This window comes from Alosa alosa, chromosome 13, assembly GCF_017589495.1.
Source record: "Alosa alosa isolate M-15738 ecotype Scorff River chromosome 13, AALO_Geno_1.1, whole genome shotgun sequence".
NCBI lineage: Eukaryota > Metazoa > Chordata > Actinopteri > Clupeiformes > Clupeidae > Alosa > Alosa alosa.
Genome location: NC_063201.1, coordinates 5953856 through 5976902, shown reverse-complemented (window position 1 = coordinate 5976902; position 23047 = coordinate 5953856). Strand labels below are relative to the sequence as shown.

The following is a 23047-nucleotide window of genomic DNA, read 5'->3' as shown; positions in this document are numbered from 1 at the left end:
AGCCCAATTATAAAAACACAACATGCAGACAGACAGTAATAGAACATGCATAACTACTTAACCCTTAAAGGAGTACTGTCACACCGGTGTGACGGGAATGTTGAGAAATGAACATTCTAAAGAATATCCGGGTTCATTGAATTCAACATAGAATTTTAGAACCTTCAATTGTTGCGGAACTTAGAATGTTCAAAAACCTACACCTTTATAGGTTCAGTAGCCTGTTGCCGATATACAGAAGTATGCCCCATGTGCATGGTTTTCTTTTGAGTGTATTGTTGCCTTAAGGGAACAAAGAGTGATCACTTGGTTGTGGTTTATTGAGTTACAGCAGACTGTTTTAAAAAAGAGCAAGCAGAATTCTCGGTAGCAGTACAGTATTCCTGATACATGTCTGAACATGACACCATAGCAGCAGCCGAGGAAAAGAAAAAAAAAAAAGAGTTCATCGAGCTATTGGAAAGCAAGTCTTGTCTTTGCAGTTGAAATGGAACTACCTTGGATAGCAACATGATTAAAAGACAACCGGCAGAAATATTGCAAACAATGAAATGACTAATACAAAAAACAAGTACTGTGCATAACTATTGATTCAATTTGATTATGTTCACCCTGCGACTCAATGGTAAACAGTTCCTTAATGAGATTGCAGGCAGTGTTTCTGTGGTCCAATGAAGAGAAGTCCAGAATTCCAAGAAGTGTTTTGTTATGCTGATGCTGCTTGTCCTTTCTAATGTAATAAGTGCCACCGAGGACCACACTAGTCTCTTGAATATAAAGTATGACAAATAACCAGGCATTCAGGCTGGTTAGCGGTCCTCTCACAAAAGTGTTTTAACATTCCTTTGCAAAGGTTAAGCGAAATGGTCGAGGAACTCCTATTATAAATGTAACAAAACTCTTCCCCTTTTCGAAACAAAATTGTACAAATCTGGTGCCATATAGAAAAAAATATTTACAAGGGCCCTTTTTTTCTCTCTAAAGAGTGTGATAATGTAGCAGTCCAGCTTTGGCACTCCATGGTTCAGCCCTCCAGATCAGTGCTTCACACAAACTCTTGTTAATGGAGCCTGTGATGTCACAATCCAGGTGCGAAATCATTGGCTCTGAGTATTTAGAATGCAACGGCCTTTTCCATGGCTCAGGCAAGTGTATGTGACATCTTCTCTCTGTCCTGCAAAAACAACAGAATGAGAAACAGATCATGAATATCTCATTTCACACATTTTTTTTGAGAAAAGCAAACCACATATTCTGTTTAGGGATATTTCACTTAAGGTAGCAAAACAGTTGTTCATACCCCAAACACCATTTTGTAATCCCATCACATCAGAGCATAATTATATGTTCAGGGACAAACATGAAAGCTAGGGGTGGGGGACAGGATTTTGATCTGCTACACTCCCCCGTACGAACAGACCAGTAAAGATCCCAAAATACAGACAATGGCTGTGTGGGTTCTCTCCCTGCCAAGATGTTCTCTTTTTTTCCCAAAAGCTAAATTACAGGCTGTCAACACCCTGTGCGGATGAAAGCAGCTGCAAAATCAACCGAAAAGAGACTGGTTAACCTATTTTGCCTTCCATTTGTTCAGGAAAGGCCTCTCAACATCAATCAATCATTTGTATAGACTAATTTTCATTTAGAATTTTCTTTCAATTGCAAGACATTTATTTTTTCCACCACAGAGACCAGATTTTAGGATAGCTGTAAGAGGCTTTCATACTGCTGCCCTGTCAAGCAAAACTTACCATAATTATTTCACCCAGTTACTCTGCCAGGATGCTCTGCGGTAAGTACTTCAAGATCTGGGGTCACCTTCTGTGTCTCCAAACAGGTCCTCTCATTATCAGCTGCCATTGTAACCTTCACCCATCTTCCATGATCCACACTCGTCTGTCCATGTTGGTCCCTGCCCTTGCTGATGTCCGACATTGTGTGTCCCAGCTTGGAAGTGAACCAGTCGACAATTTCTTGATTGATTATTTTTGACCGTTCCGGTGGTCTCTCCGTGTCCTCTCCTTTTAGTGTCTTTGTGTCTTGGAAGTGCCTCTGAAGGACACTCTGCGCTTGTTCCGTGAGCATAGCGGAGCTCTGCCCATTCTGCTTCTTGATGCTTAAGTTCTGGAACTGTTCCATCCACTCCAGAGTTCCATTCTTCAGAGCCAGACGGCTGTCCTTGAACCAGCGCACAATGTCTGTGCGCACAAGGCCCGTCTGGATTTCTAGGTGGCTGTACTCTTCTGGTGACGGCCACTGTGTCTGGGTGAAAACGTCCTTGAGGAGGCCAAGAGACTTGGTGTCGATGGGCTCAGCGCACATGGAGGTTGTGAGAATTGGAAGAGGCGAGGACCTGGCTCGGTTCTCCTGATCGTGGACTCCATTTTGTGAGCCCCGCTGCTCGAGTCGCTTGGGGCCCATGGAGTTCAGCAGGGCCTGCTCCAGATTATCCCGCAGAGCCCGGCGCTCTGTAAACCAGCAGTCAATTTCGTTCTTGGAAAGCTTGGTGTCCACCACAAGGTGGTCAACTTCAGCCTGCGTCGGAAAGCTGGCCCGCTGAAAACTCTCCTCCAACATTTGCAGTTGCTCTGAAGACTTGCCCTTCACTCTCTCCAGGAGAGGGAACTGCGTGGGAACGGACTTTTGGGGTTGGCCGTCTTTCAGCAGGACCTCAGACTTGATCTGCTGTACGCTCTTATGGCTGTTATGACGCTGATCACTGAACCATTTCTTGATCTCACCCCAGGAGAGACCAGTGACCTCTATAAGGCGATACACCTCCTCATCATCTGGGAACTGACAAAGGCTATAACTAGCCTTAAGTTCTCGTATCTGATCAGGGGTTTTGTTGCAGTCTGATAAGCTGGGGGTAGGGGAGGCCGATTTGGGCACAGTCTGAAGGGACTTGATGATGGAGGGCCTTTTCACCTCTGGGGCAACAATAGGTGCTGTGAGGGGCCTCTTGACTGCTTGAGCCACGTGGGTCGCTACAGTCAGCGCAATTGGTGCACATGTCACAGTCGACCCATTGGTGACTGTTGTCAGCACTAGGCTAGACTGCCCAAGCAATTGGCAAGGGAGGGTCTGGATAAGGGACTGTGAAGATTTGCTCGACTGGGTCAGCTGAGCAGGTAAAACTGTGAATGCCTGTGGAACTGTCTGGATGGTGCCATTGAACATTTTCTTGCGAGCCTCCTCCACCTCCTCGGGTGACCAGCTTATGCCCTGTTTCAGTCTCTGAGTCGTGAACCACACCTTGATCTGTTCCTCTGGGTGTTTGGATGCAGCGGTCAGCCAAGACAGCTCAGCCTGGGTCGGGTAGGGGAATTTATTGAAAGAAGAAATAAGTGTCAAATTGCCGTCCAGAGAGGGGTTGTACTTAGAAGTGTTCAACGGTACAGCAATTTTTGGGACAAGGTTAAAGTTCGGTGGACGCTGTAGGGAGGGCATTATGTGAGAGAGTCCATCTTTCAGCGATGCATCTGGAATTATCACAGTTCCGTTCACATTCACTGCAGTGATCTGCTTTTTAGGAAGGTCTGGGTTGAGCTCCATCTGACCATCCGATGGACGCTTGATGTCTGTTTTTGGCTTACCAATCTTCACTGTGGTGGACTTACTTAGGGGAAATGTGGCAAAGTCCTCTCCACCTTGGGCACTGGTTGCATCATAGATGACTGCACAATTTGAACCTTCAATGGTTTGCTCTAGAATGGTCTGGCTGTTCAGTTTGATTCTCCTGAACTTGAAATTGCTTTCTCCGGGGTGACACTTCTCATTGTGCTCGGTCAAAGTGTCAAACTTTTTCGTGTTGAAGTTGCAGACAGCGCACAGGTACAAAGGATTCAAAATGACATTAGGGTGGTTCGAGTCCACATGTTCTTTGAACTCGTTCAGGTTCTGGGTAGAGAACGTGCAGTATTTACATTCATAGCCTCCCTGCAGCTTTCGCTGTGGCCTAGGCTCCGCCTCCGTTCTCTCTGGCTCAGTCGCCTCACGCGCCGAGCTTACGGGACTCTTCGCTGACGTCCAGTCATCGCCGGAGAGCAATGAATTAGATCCGTTTTCCACAGCACTGCTGACCGGGGTGTCCATGTCATCGGAGACGTCCTGCTCCATCATGTCGCTAGGCCGGATCATGCAGGGAGTCGAAGACTTTCTTCGGCTGGCCATTGTTGAAGAAGGCTGTAGAATGGCCGCGGAGAGAAACTGTGGGTATGTAGTGAGATTCTGTCTGCTGGAGAATCTTCACTGGCCGTTCCTGCTGACTGTTAACGTCAGCTTCTGTGGAGGACTTCATGAGACTTCATCACAGATCAGTAGACCTACACAGGGAAAGGAAGAAAGAGAGCATTAATCATATTATTCAGTCTTTCAATGACATGAAAGCAAAAAACAATAAAAGCAAAAAGACTATTGTTGTAGCTAGTGTAGATGCTAGAATCTACACTATAGATGTCAATTTCTATTTTGTCACAAAATCATAACCTAATCAGGGCTGTACAAGGCCACACATGCTACATTGGTTTGTCCGATTAATTATTTACCGCAGTCGCGGGTCCGTGCTATATAGTTTGGCGTAGGCTATGCAATGCATGCATGGAAGACCGAGCCGCTTGTTTGTTTAAAGTGCTTGTGTGAGGAGGAATGGATGTGCTTAGATTTGAAATTGGTAGTTGTAGTCTATAGCGCAATTAAAAGCATGTCCATCCGTGGCACCAGTGCTATGTGCAAAAAAGTGAATGTGCAGCCATGTATTCCTGTATCATGACTGGCATACAATACTGGAGCCTAGTAGTCTAAAAACACCCAAAACTAGATTGAAAAAATAAAACATGTCACACCCAAAAACCCTGTATGAAACATTAGGTAATCCTTGTACTTTTCAGCCTAATGAGGAACCAGGAGAAAACAGCCTGAAGGATAAAAGCATATTTGACGACCAGTGTCCTCTGCTGAGCTCACAACAGAACAGCACATGGATGGATGGATGGATGAATGGATGAATGGATCTTAGTATCATTATTACACTGTGTGACCACTTTCACAGTTGCACTATTCTCACATCCAGTACGTCACCAAAAGACAGGGCTAGTGTGCAGTGTAACACGGACCCAGCTAATGAACAGCCTACATGCCCAAAATGTACCAAAAGGTGCACTAGTCCTCTGTGACCAGTTCACTTTTTGGATCAAGTTCAGTTTTCATGTCAAGGTAAAGGGTCTGTGATATCATGACAATATGAAAAGTAATACATTCATTCACGCTCACTATTTAGTCTGCCAAAGCCTTCATCCATGCCGTTTGAAACTATATTTCACAAATACTAAATCTTCTCTTTGTCAGGGTGATTTGTGGATCCAAACTTCATGAGTCACACATACACTCGTCATTAAAAATTAAGACCAGCTTCATTTCCATGCAGTAGTTATGGCAACAGCAGACACGGAGGAGATGCCCTTGTGCAGCACTGCAGCAGTGGAAGGAGGAGAGAGTAAAAAACATCCCTGCAGGTATTAATTAGACGGGAAGTGATGTGGTAGGTGAGAGTGAAAGCCTGTGCCAGGTCTGGCTGAATCGACTGCTCCCCTCCGCTCTCTGTTCCGCCTCTGGTGCCAGAGCTCCCCTGGCCTGGAGTGGCCCTGGTGGAGCTGTGTGCAGCAGCAGAAGCTAATTAAAGATGCATGAGGCTCCGGCCTTCTCATATCACATCCCTAACTCACTCTAGGAGCGCCAGTCTGGAGAGGAGACAGGAAAGGGAAGGGGGGTGGGGGGGTGTGTGTGTGTGTGGGGGTGAGGACTGTGTCTGTGCATGCTATACTATTCACTAAACCAAGAAGTTCAATTAAGATGTTCAGTTAATTTAGATATGTTGAAAAAGGCATGAGGCAACTAAAACAGATGATCTATCTTGCAAAGGTACTCCTTTGATAGAACTCTTAAATGCACTCTAGTCAGACTTATGAATACTACATCATGTCTTGATCCCTGTCAGCAGGGATGTTGTCTTTTCATACAAAGACCAAAGACTAGCAGCGGCATCATTTGTCACACAGCATACAGTACTTGATGTGTGCTTGAGCGGAGATATGTTTGATGTTGATGGATGTAAAACTACACTTGACAGAGTGACAGTCTCTGTGTGTGTGTGTGTGTGTGTGTGTGGAGGGGGTTGGAGGGATGGCAGCTGGCATGTGTAAATAACGGAGCGGATCTCCAGAAGAGCGAGACGTGCGCACCAACAGACGACCTCCTGTTCCGCCCCGCCGTGCTCTCCATCATCAAAGACCAGGGGGGTGACACCGACGTGAAAAAGCAGTTTGCTCGAAGCCTCTGGAAGATGACTAATAACCACTCAAAAAAAGCACACCCACAACTCACACTCGCGTCATGTTGTTGCCGCTGCAAGGCAAGCACACCTACCGTGCTTTACAGAAGCACTGTACCAGACACCCGTCGCCGAGCAGGATGTGACTTCCTCTTTAGGAGGGGATGTGGGGTCTATTACAAGGGTGGGGAAAGGGGTAGGGGGTAAAGAGAGCGCGTGTGTGTGTGTGTGTGTGTGTGTGCGTATGTGGTGTCTGTGTGTGTGTGTGTGTGTGGAGGTGGAGGTGGGGGTTGTGGTGGGTCGAGGCAGCTGGTGGCTGCAGTTTTGGACGCGGGAAGAGAAGAGGGAGTGGAACGGCAGATGCTGGAGTACTCAGCTATTTTTTTTTCCCCTTTCTCTCCCCCTTCTCTGCGCGGCGACTCAGTGTTTCCAAGGGGCCTGCTGTTGCCGTGGAGCTGCCGTGTGGGGGCGGAGCCTGTGCTGCGCTAATGCTGTGCGGCGCGGAGCGGCAGGGGGGCAGATTTTTTCGGATGGGGGGGCAGAATTAATTTAAATCTCATCAGGAGCGTGGGGCCATGAGAGTGCCGCGGCTCTGCATGGTAACAGCCGTGTGCCGTCGTGGCGGCGTGCTCAGCCTGGCTCTCTCCGGCTCGCTCGCTCACCACGCACGCACGCACGCAGACGACAGACGAAAAGAGCTTAAGGAATTTCACAGGGAAAGACGTGCGCTTGCGTGGTTAGGAAAAACAGTGCAGTATTGATTCCACACAGCTCATATCTGTCTGTATGCTTACACTCCCATGCCAGTGGTTGAAGATGTAATTGCTCAAAACTGTCATCTCGAGATGTGGGACGGTCAAAAGCTCTCAGTAGCCATCCAGTTATTGAAGCCGTCTGAAATCTCCTCTGTGTGGGGATGGCAGTGGTAGAGACCTAAAGCAAGCCCTCACTGCAGTGCTACATCCCCTGCAGTGCTGAAGCACACTGTGCCGGTAGAGATGCAGAGGACATGGCAGCATGTTCTTCATTAATCTCTACTCTCAGCTCAAGTGTTGTCCACACAAATAAAGTCATTCCACTTGAGTCAACGTCGCTATATATATCTCTAGATTACACCACTGACAAATAAACTCTTGGGAAAAAAAAACACCTTATTTATTTACCTCACTTCAGAGCGACTCACATTCCTGAACAGAGGGCCTACCCCTACAGGGGTGTGATGCAGCACCCCCTATGATCCCCCTAGGTCTACCCATAGGAGTGTGTGTTTTGTAGGGCTACCTCGGGGGGGTCGGGGGTGTAACTCTTCTGCGCTGGACTAATAGGTTGCTATAGCAACTCCTAACCAGCTGGTGGGAGGGATTTTCATCCTCCGAGAACCAGAGGAGGAATGTTCCGCATTCCTATTTTTGGCTGCACGATCCTTCCAGCTCCAATCAACTGCGAGTGGGGTGCGATGGGGTGGGGTATTAAGCTGAACTGCTGATCAGTGCTAGCCAGAGGTTGCCCACAACCCCTTTCAACCTCCCATTTGCAAACACGAGGTTGCCTACTTCCTTGTGCTCACCTGGGCTCCTTTGGTCCTAATCTCAAGCCTTATTACATGGGAACTAGGATAAACAAGAGTGCTGCTGGACCTTCAGGGCAGGGAAAGGCTTGCGGTTTAGAAACACAAATCTAAAAATACAGCAGCAGCAGGACACTGCAACTCAGAAAATAGTTCTCCTTCCTGCTAGTTCTGAGTCGACAAGATGCTTGTTGTCCTTGGAACAAAACAGTCCTCTTTCCCTCCAAAATAACACTTCAGTTCAGATGTTCAGATGTGGACTATATGCCTGACAGTGCAAAGGTTCTTTAATATACAGAATGGAACATGAAGGTGGCAATCTGTCACATAGAGGACAGTGTTTCCCATACATTGACTTTTTTGTGGCGGCCCACCACAATATCAACATTGACCACCACACAATGATTTTCCAGGTTGTACTAAATTATGCTTAAATCTGATTAGCATCAAAACCACACTGTGCTAATTTGTAAAAAACGGTTACATATAAGTTAATTCTGCAAACCTACCACCACAAATAGAATTAAATGCTGTGGGAAACACTGGAGGACATAGAGAAACTTTCAAAAACCCACCATTCAACTTCTCAGTCGAGTTATACATTTCCATTCAGGCAAGGTTATAAATCTGAAGTAAGCATCTTAAGACAAAACATTCCTGTCAATGTGAAACTGAACTACATTGGGAGACAAAACTGTACTAGGCTAGTCTTGGTGGAAATCAATCAAGTCTTGTCACAACCCAAAAGATCTGATCTCTGCTGTAGCAGAACTCAAGGCGACTCGGTGGGCTTAAGGACACGATGCTGGTCTGCTAAAGCCATCTGTGGGGACCGTGCCTACATGGCTACATATAATATGGCTTTTCCAACAGAAACCAAATCTCTCCACTGCTGCTAGCTGTCGCCGTCGCCGCCGCCGCCACCTTCGCCGCCACCACGCTTCTCTCATCCATGGCTGCCTTCCCGGACGCTTACGACATGCGGATGGCAGTAAGGATCAGTGTCATCTTTGACATAACACATTTTTGTCTCCTCACCTCCCTCGCTTCTTCCCATGAAATCAGGCGGAAAGAGAGAGAAGGGGGAAAAAAATAATAATGTTTTGTGCGGAACAGCCAAAAAACCTGTGCTCTTCTGAAGAATGGCAGAGATGATGACCGAACTGAACAGATTAAAAGGAGCATGACTGTGATATTCAAACATGGTGGGCAATGACAAATGAGCATGCACAGGAAAAACCCAACAACTCTTTAACCAGTGAGTGAGAACACAATACCTAATCCCTAAGCATGCCAACTGCAGCTCATGTAAGTAACACTCAATAGGGAAAAAAAACCCTGTGATCTTCAATCACAGCCCTATTTTTGTCGCTGATCTAAATCTAGCATAAATATTTACATGCTTACTTATGCAGAGATATGTGTCTGCTACCCGTACCAGCTGGCCACAAGACAGACACTGGGTCTTACATAACTGCACATGCATCATTTATCTGTGAATGCCCTAGAGAAGAAGAGACAGACAATCTAGCCTTCTCCAGGGGTCGAAAGTTTAATCCAACACGCGTATCACAGGGACTGTGTGGCAGCAAACACCAAACACTGTCAAATAAAGGTTAAGTATTTAAAACATTACAGCTAGCTTCTGCTGGAGTTGTACAGTCATGCTCATAAGTTTACATACCCTGGCAGAATTTGTAACGTGTGTACCATTCTTTTAAGAAAACATGAGTGATCAGGCAAAACACATTACTTTTATTTCAATGGGATTATTTAATGACAGATGATATAGCAATGGTTGGTTTTATGTTCAATGGAAATGATAAACTAGACAGTTTCTAATACTTAACATGCCAGTGTATGTGCCAGGTGTATGTGTATGTGCCAGGTGTCTGTGGAGCCGAAGATGAAGTTTCATGTGAGTGCAAAACAACGATTCCATTCTATTCCATTAGACCACAAGGCATCACAGAATAGTGCAATCATTAAACAAAACACAGCAATAAAGGAGATAATGAGAGGATTCCTATTAAAAAGTTTAGTGGAGATACCCATTCTTCTTGACAAAAAACCTCCAGGTCCCCTAAATTCTTGGGTTGTTTTGCATGATCTGCACGTTCAAGATCTCCTAAAATGGCACAATGATATTGAGGTCAGGAAATTGTGATGGCTTCTCCAGAACCACTGAAGGGTCGCCTTGGCCCTGTGCTTCCGATCACTGTCATTTTGGACAGTCCAAGTGCATCCCATGCACAACTTCCGGACTGATGAGAGCAAATTGTCCTCAAATATTCTCACTAATTACAATCAAACATGTCAGGTATGAAAACGTACTTTTAGTAGCAAATTAAACCTAGGTGTGTCTATCAGGACCATTTGGATGATTTCAGTTCTCATTATTATTTAAAAAGGCCACACACATCATGTAATAATAAATGACTTCACCGGACCACTATCCCTTAATAAAAGAAATGCTTTCTGCATGATCCGTCATATTTTCCAAAACATTTCACAAATCCCGCCAGGGTATGTAAACTTATGAGCACAACTGTATGTAGAACATGACCGGTTGAAATAGCTGTGGTGGAAAATAGGCAAGCATACCAAAGACTCATTTTCTGTCAGTATGTTTACAAATATCTGAGTACCGTACAACCATGATGTACCACTGAAGGAAAACATGACTCTCAGTGTACCTGTGCTTTGTGTCTCACGACACTGCCACATGTTCAACCTTAAATAAACTTGCTATTTGCTCAGACTGAAATGGAACTGAACTCCCTGAACTCCACTCCACAGAGGGGTGCAACACGGCATTGCGTACATGTCTATTGGAATGATGGTTTTGGAGAAATTAATAGAAAATTGCCAGTTTGATTGTATTCAATCCTGTAAGTGCCCCCTTAAACCTGCAGTCTGAAGAAGGGTTCTACTCTGGTTTTACTATGCCTTAGATTCCCCATTCTGGCTTGTTCAGGCGACATAACCATGAACCATGAACCATTCCTGCCTACTGTTTGCAAAAGCGTTCTCTTCCCACCCGCTACTCTGTCTCGATGGCTCATGCCACCAGAATGTCGTCTCTGCCACCGCCACTGCTGCTCACGTCCGCCCGAGAGACTGAGTCACTGCCTCCATTTCGATGAATCAAGCAGATGTGCAAACTAGCCTTCCGGAGCCACACACTCGCCTCCACGGACAAGTAAGTGTGTGCAGACACACACACACACACACACACACACACTCCTTGTCTCCGATGGCCTCCATGGCGGAGACGGCACACAGGGGTGGGGTGAGCCGTCAGGCTTCATTACACCTCTGTGGACAGAAGTCTTCCCAACAGCCAAAAACAAAAAAATCAGCTTCCTCCAGGTTCCGTTTAACATTTGAAGGTTTTTGCTGATTGATGTAGAGCTCTGGAACTAGGAAACATGCGGTTGCCCTAGTCCTACTCAAGGCAAATCCCCACAGTCAAGCTGTAAAGCATAGCAGCAGCTGTCCCTGGCATTTATTGTTGTTTCCGCCATATATTGTTCTTTCTACCCACCTGTTCTAAGCGGGTCCTCAGATGTGACTCAGATGTGCATCATGATCAGACAAGGGTGGAACGGTATCAGCCCACTACAACGGTTACCATGTAGTGGCAAGAATGGTCCTGAATTATAATGCTACAGAAATAGGTCAAATAGGCCTAATTATTCGGTCTAACAGAAAAAAAAAGTTTGAAAGGTTTACCCATTTTACCTAGACATGACCATATGCCTACAGAAAGACTTGCCTCCTTTAATACTAGACATCAGACTTGTTTACTAGACTGGTGTCTTTCAGGGACAACCAACCACATGAAGATGATGCATATGGTCCAAAACGTTGCAGACTATCACAACAACAGGAAAAAAGAAGCAAGGTTACCGTGGAGACCAATACTGCACACTACCGGGATGGTCTCAGTAGACTATTTACAAACACCATCTGTGAGTTTGAATCATCTCTCTGTGATGCCAACTGCAATCATGCAGGGATCTTTGTGAACCTTTTGAATTCACTTTTTATATTTGTTAACCGCATCGATAACCCCAAATCAAAGGGAAAATAACAACAGTATGAGGGGTGTGGAGGTAAGGGTGAGTTATGACAGCAACAACGAAAAGGGACATATTTTATTGGGGAATGCTTGAATGCTGTGTGTGTGTGTGTGTGTGTGTGTGTGTGTGTGTGTGTGTGAGTTTATTTGCGTTTGTCTAGTCTTTAGCTATGTCTGCGGTCCTTTCAAATGGACAGAGCAGAAAACACCTTGCAAGCACGGATGGCTCCTTGGAAGTTCCCTAAATAGTACATTCTGGACTGTGCTGAAGAGTCCAGAGAGGTCAAATTACTTATTTTTCTTATGCTCACACATTTGTTTATGGGGGGGGGCAGCTAGTTTCAGATATAGATAAATAAAATGTGTTGCTTGGAGTAGCTCTACTGTTCACACATCAGAGACAGAGGTTTAAAGAAATAGTTTTTTAGATGAAAACACAACTTGTTGCTTTACCATAATTTTGAAAGCAAAGTCAAATTCACCAACATTACCTAAACGTGAAACCAAAAGTCTGAAACCACACTGGGACAGTGCTTAGGCTCAGTGTTGATAAGAAATCTTAACAGCTGTGGATAGCACTCATCAGGATCGACTCTTCCTGTGCAAGGAGGAAATGAGGAGCTCAAGGAGGGGGTGACTAGGCCTAATAAATAACACAGCTCCAGGCCCAATAAGACAGACAGAGAAAGAGACAGAGAGAGAGAGAGAGAAGAGAGAGAAAGAGAGTGAGAAAGAAAGAGAGAGAGAAAGAAAGAAAGAAAGAAAGAAATAAAGAGAGAGGCCACCCTCTGTCACAAAGAGGCTCCCCACCAGAGTCATGACCACCACCTCGGACAAGAAACAGAAAGAGAGAGGGAGAGGGGGTGAGCCCAACCCACAGGTATGACATCATCACGGCCCTGGCCGGCTTAGTCAACCGACGGCTCTGTCTGCTGGCAGGGGGGGGGTGGGGGGTGGTGGAGAGACGGAAGAAGGGAAGAGAGGGGGGCAGGCGAGGGGGAGTGAGCCGTGGCGGCAGCGGCAACAGCAACCTCCTCCTCAAAGACGTCTGCAGGCGCCTCAGCAGGAACATGGGCAGCCATTTTGAGTCAACCACAAAACGTAGGGGGGGCTGGAGTGAATTGAGTGGTGGTCAACCCCTGGCACACTGGCCTCAAACTTCCATCTTTATGTGTCAATGTATGAAAACAGCATATGTTTGCTCAACACCATCCTCATTTTTATAAAACAATTTAGTAATCTTGAGAAAACCTATAGGGCTACAGGATCATTGTTTTGAATTTTATAGGCTACAATCTAATTGTCAGACAACTAGGACAATAGGCCTACTGCCTTACTAGTGAGGCTGCCGGGAAAGGTGGTTCTTAAAAAAAAAAAAAGTTGTAGTCTTTTGAAGTTTGACTTAGTGAAATTGTTGGTTGCTAACTTATTACCTACAAATAGACTTTTTGGGCAATGGGCAGTCTCCACTAACCAATACAACTGTACCATTAACATGTGGTTTATAAACATATTTATAAACATAGGCTAAGCTCCGCGGGGTTTACTTATTTTCTCGCTGATCTGAAGTTCCTGCTACCTACCAGCACCTGAATCTACCGGAGGCTGAGCATGGATAAACGGGCTACCACAAGACATAATTGCAAATCAATTGTAATAATTTCAACTGGATTTTGGTGATGTAAATGTGTATTATAGATGGTCATAAAAATAAAATCAACAGAGTTGAACATAAGTAGGCTAGAGAGTAAACGTTAACTGAGATATGGGTTATAGGATCAACGTGTTGCACACAAATGGTAGCCTACAGCTGCTGGATCTATTGCCTGGATACAAGGCAGCTGGATATAAACACATCGCCCAATCAAACCGCCCCAGAGAAGTTCACAGACAGCAATGTGTTTGGAAGTACGGCCTGTACCTTTAACAGCTACCGAAGCCCAAATGGATCACCACAAAAACAACGAGGATTTAGTTCCACATAACTACCGAGACTACTCAATCAGGTGAAATCTATTCCAAACACACAGAGCTGCATCCTCAGCATCCAAGGCCATAGGTGAAGGATAGATAGATAGACCCTACTACACATGTGAGCATTTAACTCATTCTATCTAACCAACCATGAACAAGAAATAGGCCACGCACAACAGGGGCATATCCACGACCGAAAGTGGCACAGAAAGATGGACTCTACGAGAGGACCACTTCAGATTTTAAGATTTTGAACTATCGCTACGTCCGTTTCAACAAAGTAACATCCATGGCTATTTTACCATTGAAACTTCATGACAAAGTTCACTGTCAATACAACTTCTGAGCAAGATTACTTTACTGTCGCATAGACGGGTCTGCAGTTTATAAGGAGAATGTGTGGGCTCCACGTCTGAGTGGCTAGCTACTGCAATGGGGCTACGTGAGCCATGCAGTATGGTCGCGGAAGGCGTCACCGCTGCCTACATCATACCGCACGAGCCCCAAATCCAAGTGGGTAGTTTGCCAGCTAACTCGCCCGTGTTTACACAAAACAACAATATGAATTAATAAGAGTAATTATGGGGTGGCTATTAACACCCCTTAGGTACCACTAGAATGAGAGCTTGATCTTTGGCGGACAAACGATGGTCCTTTAATCAAGCTCACCGACGTAACGCCATGTCGACATTGGAAGCCATATTTTGCTGGTTATTTCGACATCGGGAGAAGACATGTTTTCCCATACAATCTGGTCCACTGCTAGAATTCAACCAAAACTTCCTGCTTAGGATGACAAATCATTGGCTAGTAAACAAGCTAGCACAGGTTATCGCAATAGCTATAGACAGTTAACCAAGTCGTGGCCATTCAAATGACCACTTTCCTCAATACGGCTGGGACGGCCAAAGTTCAGAGCAAAGCCAAGTTTACACAAATTATTCACTGTCTACGGTAGTGGTGAAAGAGAAAGCTGGAAGCTCGCATCATCTACAGCTTTTTAACTTTGAAACGTGTTTTGCTGATATACATTTTATGCTATTTAGCTTATCTTGTTCTTACCTGCTCACGTCGTTAGGGTTCTATGATGCTGGGTTGTTGACAAACAGGTTCCAGCAATCGGTTTGTCTTCCAAGGATAGGGCAAATACAACGATTAATTGTAAAGATTCTACCGAATCCTAAAGACAACAGCCGAAAAAAATTCGCGATCACAGGGGGATCTACGCCAAAACCCACATGATCATCTACGTCAGCATACGTATTTGCATACGATACAAGATGCACTTCCATGCTGGAGTTTTGGAAATTAGGTTTTCACAACACTTTTGAAATAGCTAATGTTTAAACTAAGTGTAGACGTAATGTCGGGCATTCAGTAGTTGCTACAACAGGGACTTCCGACTTTGAAATGAATGAACCGCTGTTGTTTTGACGTATTCCTGCCCCCCTGCGCTGGTTAGGTACGAGGTAGGCCTAATTGAATATTAAGTATGATGTTCAGCAGTTCTGTTGGCTGCAGAGAGGACATCGTCACCAACATTTTGGGATGTCGGTCAAATCTCTCTCATACGGCGGCCTACGGACAGTCTGTTCTGTGTAGACGGAAGAAATTAAGCTTACAGATCTAGGCTATAAATACTGAGAGTCTGAGATAAAGTTTTATCTTTCTCGTTAGTTTAATCTCTGCAGAGAAGTCTCATGCATCAGGCAATCAGGATGCAGAGACAAATAGCACCAAAGATACAAGTTGTTTTTTACACATTTATAGCCGAGCTTGCATCGTAATAGGCATATCATTGTTTTATTCTGGCTACACCTCCCTGCAAACACACATGACTTTGTTAATACAATGAGTTAATTAAGAAACAAGGACATAAGGACATTAAAACTGGTTTAAGAACATATCGTCATACATCGAGAAATTGCACACCAGTTACCGGAACAGAAGTAGGCTATCAAATGAAAAGAACTTTCAGGTCTCCAACTTGAAAAGTAATAGAAGTAGACTCATAACATTAGGCCTACGAACTAGCTTTAACAGAAGAGTCAAGACTTACAGAAACACAATAGGCTATCAAAGCAAAAACAACACAAGGTTAAGACTGAATAACTCTTTGGTAGGCTAGATTTGTATGCCCTATAGGCCGAAATCAAACAAGCATGCAAAATAGCCTATTATGTTGTTTTCTGGACAACCGCAATGTTGCCAACTGGATCTACTCACAAGTTCACTAATAGATTGAATGCATTAGGCTACCCCAAAACGGAGCAATGGTGGACACATTTACATACAAATACAGCTTATGAATTATGAATAATCATTATGATCTTGCATTCGTGTTAGCTTAAAGCAGGGTCTCCAACAGGTAAGCCTACTGCAGTTCGTTTTGAGTAGCTCTCCTAAAGATAACGCAGTCACTTAAACCTGTTAAAATTCCTGTCAAATAAAATTTAAATTTGATTCAAATATAAATGTACAGACATTCTGCTCCTTCTGATACAAAATTATTATTTACCAATTACACAAAAAAAGCTGTTCCCCAGCCTAGTTTGGTTAGTCAGTGATATAGGCTTGGCATGAGGTGGCATGAGATGGCAAGCACACATAATACACCAGATCTGGCTATTAGGCTACTATTGAACATAACCAGGTCAGTTGAAGTAAAAAAGTATAGGCTACTATTTTTTTTTCTGCAAATGTAAATTTGGGTTGATAATACATTTCCACAGCAGTCTCCAAGCAGATAAGGTAAAGAAGTTGAAAGGAACACATGAAGCATATTCAGCTGTTTTGAGTGGAGATCAGCCAAGCAAATATATGCTACTACTACTAATTTTAAACATTAGTAGCCTTCATCCACGTTCATTTAGTCAAAGTGGCTCTCAGAGGGGAAAAGGTAGGCTACAACACCTAACCTAATGGCCTACGCATAGGCTGCTAATTATCAAGTAACAGATGACTAGGCCTAGTAAGGCTAACATTAAAAACAATGTAGGTCTTGATAGCCCTAAGCTATGTAGGCGTATCCTGTTGTCAAATTTTACCTTTGATAATGATTTTAACTAGGCTTACTTATCATTTGTGTATTAATGTTAAATAGACACTTGACATTAATGTCTAGACTGGAGTATTCGCCTGTTCTCCCATTTTAACTCCCACATAAACTAAGCTTATCACACTCACAATGATAAATACACTGACCCAGCCCCCCCCCCCCTCGCTTTCATGCTCTGTGGCCTCCAAAACTAAGCTTGACCCGGAGACATATAAATAAGTCAATGACTCCTTTGTATTGTTGTTAATGGAACAAAATTGCTCTTTGCTGTCATCTAGTGGAGTACTTTTTGAGAATGTGTCAGTGATGACAAGTTATAATTTCACTCAGTTAAAATGTAGGTCTAGGACCTTTGAAAAGAACATGATTGTCAAAAAACAGGGCCTATAAGTGTTCTAATGTTTATGTAAAAATGGGCTTCCTGTGTATAACATAAATTAATGATAATTAGGCCCAAGGTGACAGAGACTGAACTAAGCATGATTAAGCATTAATGTTGGTTGCCATGTATGGGTGCAGCAAATAGGAAATGAACAAAGTGCAGGATGTGTCCGTTTTATGATGGGATGTAATGCTGATGTTCCACCATTGATATATAAGCAAGCAAAGTCCTTTCTGCCTGGAAACGAGGGGATCGAAGGTGGACTTTGGCCTGACTGAACTACTACAGGAAGTAAAGCCTGAATTGAAGCACCTACATAGAGGTAAGAAGATGACTCTTTAAAACAATCAAATTCAATCTGAATAAACTTAATTCAATGTGATTTTACCTGTAACAGTATTAATAATTCAGAAATGTGTTAATTAGTATGTGATTTTATGGCAGAATAGTAGGCCTACTACTAAGAAAAATAACTGTATGTGTAGTATAACTATGACTAATACTAGCTTTGTGGATCCAGAACATTCTCCAGTCTATGAAATGTAGTTTACTTGTTTTTCGATCAAGTATACAAATGAACTCATCTTACTTTTTGAATGTAGTCTGTTTTGAATATAATTGTATGTATCTGTTGTTTCACTTGTGGTAACTGATGCTACTAGTCCTCTAGGCTGGTAAATATGGCCACTGATAGCACCAACAACACCTACTCTCAGTACCCCCCAGCCCAGTATGGCAATTATGGAAATGGGAACACCTCTGTGGTCCCCCCAAAGATCACCCCAGGAGGCCATGATAACCAGGCGTATGACATGCCTCCAGAATATGGGCATTGGAACAATGATAGCAGAGGAAACATCTGTGTGGTCACCTTAGAAGGGCCTGAGAACCAGGCGCCACCACCAGACTATGATCAAGTATCAGAGGAAACCAACTGTTTTTCAGATGCGTCAATCAGAAGAGGTTTGTTTTGCATTTCATTCGTTTAAAAAAAGTACCTTCATGTCCTTCTTTTGCTAAGTGAATACCCTCTTGTCCTCCAGTTAAAGAGGCCTATCTAATGTCCAGTGCGATGCGATACAGTAAAAAAACAATACATGTTGAAAACAATGAATACATGTTGAAAACAATTAAATGTCCCTGAATTAGAAGAAATTATCAAATGATGCAATCTATTGGCAGGAGGTTAGATAAAGTTTTGCCATTGTAAGTGTAGGCTACTGTATATGGATAATACTTCAGGTATTGTTTATCTTTAAGCAAAGCAAATAGCCATATTTGAGTATTTACTTGAAAGTCATTGCTTACGCTTAACCAAAATATTTAGTGGAGCCGTTGGCCGGTGATTAGGAATGTTTCCCATGTAGCAGCACAAAGTGATTATCAAAGCATTTGGTTCCTACTTTCACACTGATGGAAATGTTGCAGGTTTTGTGAGAAAGGTCTACTTTACTCTGACAATTCAGCTGTTGATCACTGTTGGAATAATCTGTGCTTTCCTGTACTGGTAAGTACAGGCCTAGTGTCTGGTACAACATTTCTGCTCCGTTAGTGCTTCAGTACTTCCTACAAATTCATGAACTACAGCATCATTCAAATTCATTATCTGTCTGTTCTGACTCTGAGGGAAATGTCAACTATTAACGTTATTCCTTTTCTATTCAGGCATGATCTGAAGATATGGACACTGAAGACCAGCTGGTTCCCTCTGGCCATGATGTAAGATTTCATGTAATATTTCATAAAAAGAAATGTGTGTGTGAGGATGCAGTGGATTAATTGATTGAACATTCTCTTTAATCAGGCCAGCAACTTTTGTTCTCATCATGGTGCTAGCTTGCTGTGGTGAAATTCGTCGAAAAGTACCCTTGAATTTCATATTCTTGGGCCTGTTTGTAAGTATGTGTGTGTGTGTGTGTGTGTGTGTGGCAATTAAACAAAAGTGTGATGTTGATGCATACAATGTGTGGTATGATGATATAAATATCCTGTCTTCATCTACTTGCATAGACAATTGTAGAAGGTCTCATGCTCGGATCAGTTACTGTGTAAGTATACTGTCTATGTTTCTTTAGATGCACTCATCTCAACATGGAAATGTTATCAACCCTTCTTGTCTTTCATAGGTTGCTAGTGATATTATGAATGGGATGATAACATTTCTATTTTATATATCTATTCATTTAGATTAGATTCAACATTATTGTCATTGTGCAGAGTACAAGTACAGAGTAAAGTTCATTTGATTATTTGATTGATAGATTGATGCAATGCACATGATTTCTAATTTCTAGGTATTACAGTGCTGAGGCTGTGCTTTGGGCTGCTGGAGCCACAGCATTTGTGTGCTTTACACTGACCCTGTTTGCTATGCAGACCAAAGTAGGTGCACCTTAATGTAGGCCTATTGTTTTCACTGGGTATATCTGTTATTATGCAAACAAAACTAGAGATGTTTGCTTTCATTTTACATGCATGGTACATTTTTGCATGGCCAGATCATTAACCTTACAGTGAAAAGCTAAGCACTTGTCACAGCTCAAAGATCCTCAAATGTGACAAAATACCAATTTCAGCACCAGTTCAAATAATGAGTCTTTTTGAGTGTGTTGTAGACAATTATATGCATATTTACTTGATGAGGTTTTCACTAATCAATTTTTAGTAATCTGCACTCATCTAATATTAGTACATCAGAATGTATGGATATTAATTCAAATAAAGACATCACATGGAAAAAACATTGTTGCAATATATAAACTAATGGAACAAAACCACGCAGGTTTTTTTTTCTTTGGTCAAAGCCACATAGTGCTCACTGGACATTCTAATCTCATATTAGTGGGATTTATCCCAAGCAAGATAGAAAGCTGTTTTTGATAAAGCCATGTGATACTGATTTTACAGCATTGTGTTCTTCATTGACTGCTTTGTTCTTAAAATCACTCAGAAAGTGATCCAAACAATATTGTTCTTCATAGTGCTATTGTGTGGACGCTAGAGCAGAACCTAAAGCTGATATTCATAGTAACTAGAGCAGAACCTAAAGCTGATATTCATAGTAACTAGAGCAGAACCTAAAGCTGATATTCATAGTAACTAGAGCATAGTAACTAGAGCAGAACCTAAAGCTGATATTCATAGTAACTAGAGCATAGTAACTAGAGCAGAACCTAAAGCTGATATTCATAGTAACTAGAGCAGAACCTAAAGCTGATATTCATAGTAACTAGAGCAGAACTTAAAGCTGATATTCATAGTAACTAGAGCATAGTAACTAGAGCAGAACCTAAAGCTGATATTCATAGTAACTAGAGCAGAACTTAAAGCTGATATTCATAGTAACTAGAGCAGAACCTAAAGCTGATATTCATAGTAACTAGAGCAGAACCCTAAAGCTGATATTCATAGTAACTAGAGCAGAACTTAAAGCTGATATTCATAGTAACTAGAGCAGAACCTAAAGCTGATATTCATAGAACCTAAAGCTGATATTCATAGTAACTAGAGCAGAACCTAAAGCTGATATTCATAGTAACTAGAGCAGAACCTAAAGCTGATATTCATAGTAACTAGAGCAGAACCTAAAGCTGATATTCATAGTAACTAGAGCAGAACCTAAAGCTGATATTCATAGTAACTAGAGCAGAACTTAAAGCTGATATTCATAGTAACTAGAGCAGAACCTAAAGCTGATATTCATAGAACCTAAAGCTGATATTCATAGTAACTAGAGCAGAACCTAAAGCTGATATTCATAGTAACTAGAGCAGAACCTAAAGCTGATATTCATAGTAACTAGAGCAGAACTTAAAGCTGTTGTTTTTGTTTTTGTTGTTGTTGTTGTTGTTGTTGTTGTTGTTGTTGTTATAGTTGTCGTTCCCGGTGTGAACGGCTACTTACTCTTGTGATCCTCATTGACAGTGGGACTTTACTAGGTGCAGTGGCCTTCTGTGGGCTCTGGCTTGGTCACTGATCTCCTTTGGAATCCTATGTGCCATTTTCCGATCACAGGTACATGCCCCCACCCCCACCCCCCACCCCCAACCCCCCACACATCCCCCACCCCCAACCCCCCACACACCCCCACCCCCCACCCCCAACCCCCCACACACCCCTCTTTCACTGGATGCAAAAATGTGAGCGTTTATTTCTTTGTAGCATTAATTCAGTTCTATTCTGTGCCTGTAAACAGTATCTCAACATTGTGTATGCTTGTCTGGGGACTACAGTCTTTTCTGCGGTAGGTATACTATATCTCCATACTGTAAAAAAGGTTATGCAACACCACTGGTCAACTGAGCTTTTAGAATTTCGGTGATATCAACATCAGACATGTATTCCTCCCTGTTTCCCTTGTCTGTCTGTATCTGTGTGCGTCTCTAGTACCTGGTGATGGATACCCAGCTGATGTTAGGTGGAAAACACAAATACAGCTTAGACCCAGAAGAGTACGTCTTTGCAGCTTTGAATCTTTATTTGGACATAGTCACACTGTTCCTGTTGCTACTTCAGTTGATTGGACTCTGCCGCTAGAGCAGGCCTCTGTTAAGTATGCCTGCTCTTTCATATCTCCAAAGCACTGTTTTATGAACCATTTAAGTCAGTTTTGTGTTGCACTGTCATACAACATATGCCATGTGTTTTTGTATACAAACCATTCAATGTTAATGCTGTAACTGTATTAATTATACTTTGAAGTGTTTTTGTTCTTTTAGTACATCGTCAATTATCTCTATGTTGATGTAACAGTGAGCATGTATTTGTAGTGTCAGGCTAAGCTCTCTTTGTATGGCAGAGTTCCCTATTCTTTCTCAGGTTATACATTGAAAGGAAGTGGCCATAATCAATACCTGTGTGAACGTGGCCATTTGAACATCATGTGGATGGAAATCAACACATGCATTGTCAGTTGGGTTTTGTTCAATACAGTCAGTTACAATACAATTACATCAATACAGAAATTAGGGAAATGAAACAAAAATCATGTCACATTCAGCTGCTGAAATCAATAATATATTTCAAACCTTCACACATATTTTGTACTATTTTGCATTAAGAACAGGCTTTTGCATCCTTGTGTCATCTGTGCTATCTGTATGTGTCCAACAATACCCATGCATTTGTGTTCATGTATAATTAAATATCAGAATGCTGAAATATTCACCTGTGTTATGACATACGTATATGTGGAAGTATGTCTCCCCAAACATAGGATACATATTTCGCATTTATCCACCTTGTGAACTTATAGATTGTGGTTTCCTGATTCTGAGACATACTATGAAGTATGTGTGAAGTGTGAAGTATATTTAAGGTCCTTTATTTGCATGTGTTTTATGTTGAAGTGCATGTTATAACAAGTTTCTTTATGGGAGGATAAGGGCATGAGGACTCGTGATTCAGAATTTAGCCCAGGAAGAATGGTCATAAATAGGTCATAAATAAATAGGTCATGAACCATTGGTCATAAATACCAACAATTATTTTTTACTCCCTGTAGTTATCAGCAAATGTCATGTGTGTTGTATTGGTGTTTTTTCCCATGTCAGGGACGCACACACACACACACACACACACACACACACACACACACACACACACTCTCTATCCCATAATTTTCTGTTTCTCTCTTTTGATTTCATTCAGGATCA

At 42.8% G+C, this 23047-nt stretch overlaps 2 protein-coding genes across 3 annotated transcripts; one reads left to right on the top strand and one right to left on the bottom strand.

Moving 5' to 3' along the window:
• Positions 1 to 259: 259 nt before the first annotated feature.
• LOC125305753 (zinc fingers and homeoboxes protein 2-like) lies at positions 260 to 15364 on the bottom strand. The gene is made up of 3 exons (XM_048260683.1): positions 15016 to 15364; positions 1752 to 4325; positions 260 to 1174 (listed from the first exon to the last, which is right to left on the bottom strand). Exon 2 carries the CDS (start codon positions 4171 to 4173, stop codon positions 1762 to 1764), a length of 2412 nt encoding a protein of 803 aa, XP_048116640.1. The 5' UTR covers positions 4174 to 4325; positions 15016 to 15364; the 3' UTR covers positions 260 to 1174; positions 1752 to 1761.
• A 2247-nt stretch (positions 15365 to 17611) lies between these two features.
• On the top strand, positions 17612 to 22644 carry zgc:110410 (uncharacterized protein LOC553618 homolog). Of its 2 annotated transcripts, XM_048260685.1 has the most exons (10): positions 17612 to 17715; positions 18056 to 18356; positions 18822 to 18900; positions 19059 to 19112; positions 19198 to 19288; positions 19404 to 19441; positions 19688 to 19775; positions 21318 to 21407; positions 21589 to 21636; positions 21780 to 22644. In XM_048260685.1, exons 2-10 carry the CDS (start codon positions 18074 to 18076, stop codon positions 21927 to 21929), a joined length of 921 nt encoding a protein of 306 aa, XP_048116642.1. In that variant the 5' UTR covers positions 17612 to 17715; positions 18056 to 18073; the 3' UTR covers positions 21930 to 22644. The 2 variants fall into 2 exon arrangements, with proteins under 2 accessions (XP_048116642.1, XP_048116643.1); XM_048260686.1 differs by lacking the exon at positions 17612 to 17715 and having other exon boundaries at positions 17722 to 18356.
• The last annotated feature ends 403 nt before the right edge of the window (positions 22645 to 23047 follow it).

Coding starts and splice junctions, on each gene's coding strand:
- LOC125305753 (XM_048260683.1), bottom strand. CDS start 4,173: ATGGCCAGCCGAAGAAAGTCTTCGACTCCCTGCATGATCCGGCCTAGC.
- zgc:110410 (XM_048260685.1), top strand. CDS start 18,074: ATGGCCACTGATAGCACCAACAACACCTACTCTCAGTACCCCCCAGCC. Junction 19,113..19,197: donor TGGTTCCCTCTGGCCATGAT/GTAAGATTTCAT, acceptor CTCTTTAATCAG/GCCAGCAACTTTTGTTCTCA. Junction 19,289..19,403: donor TCATATTCTTGGGCCTGTTT/GTAAGTATGTGT, acceptor CTACTTGCATAG/ACAATTGTAGAAGGTCTCAT.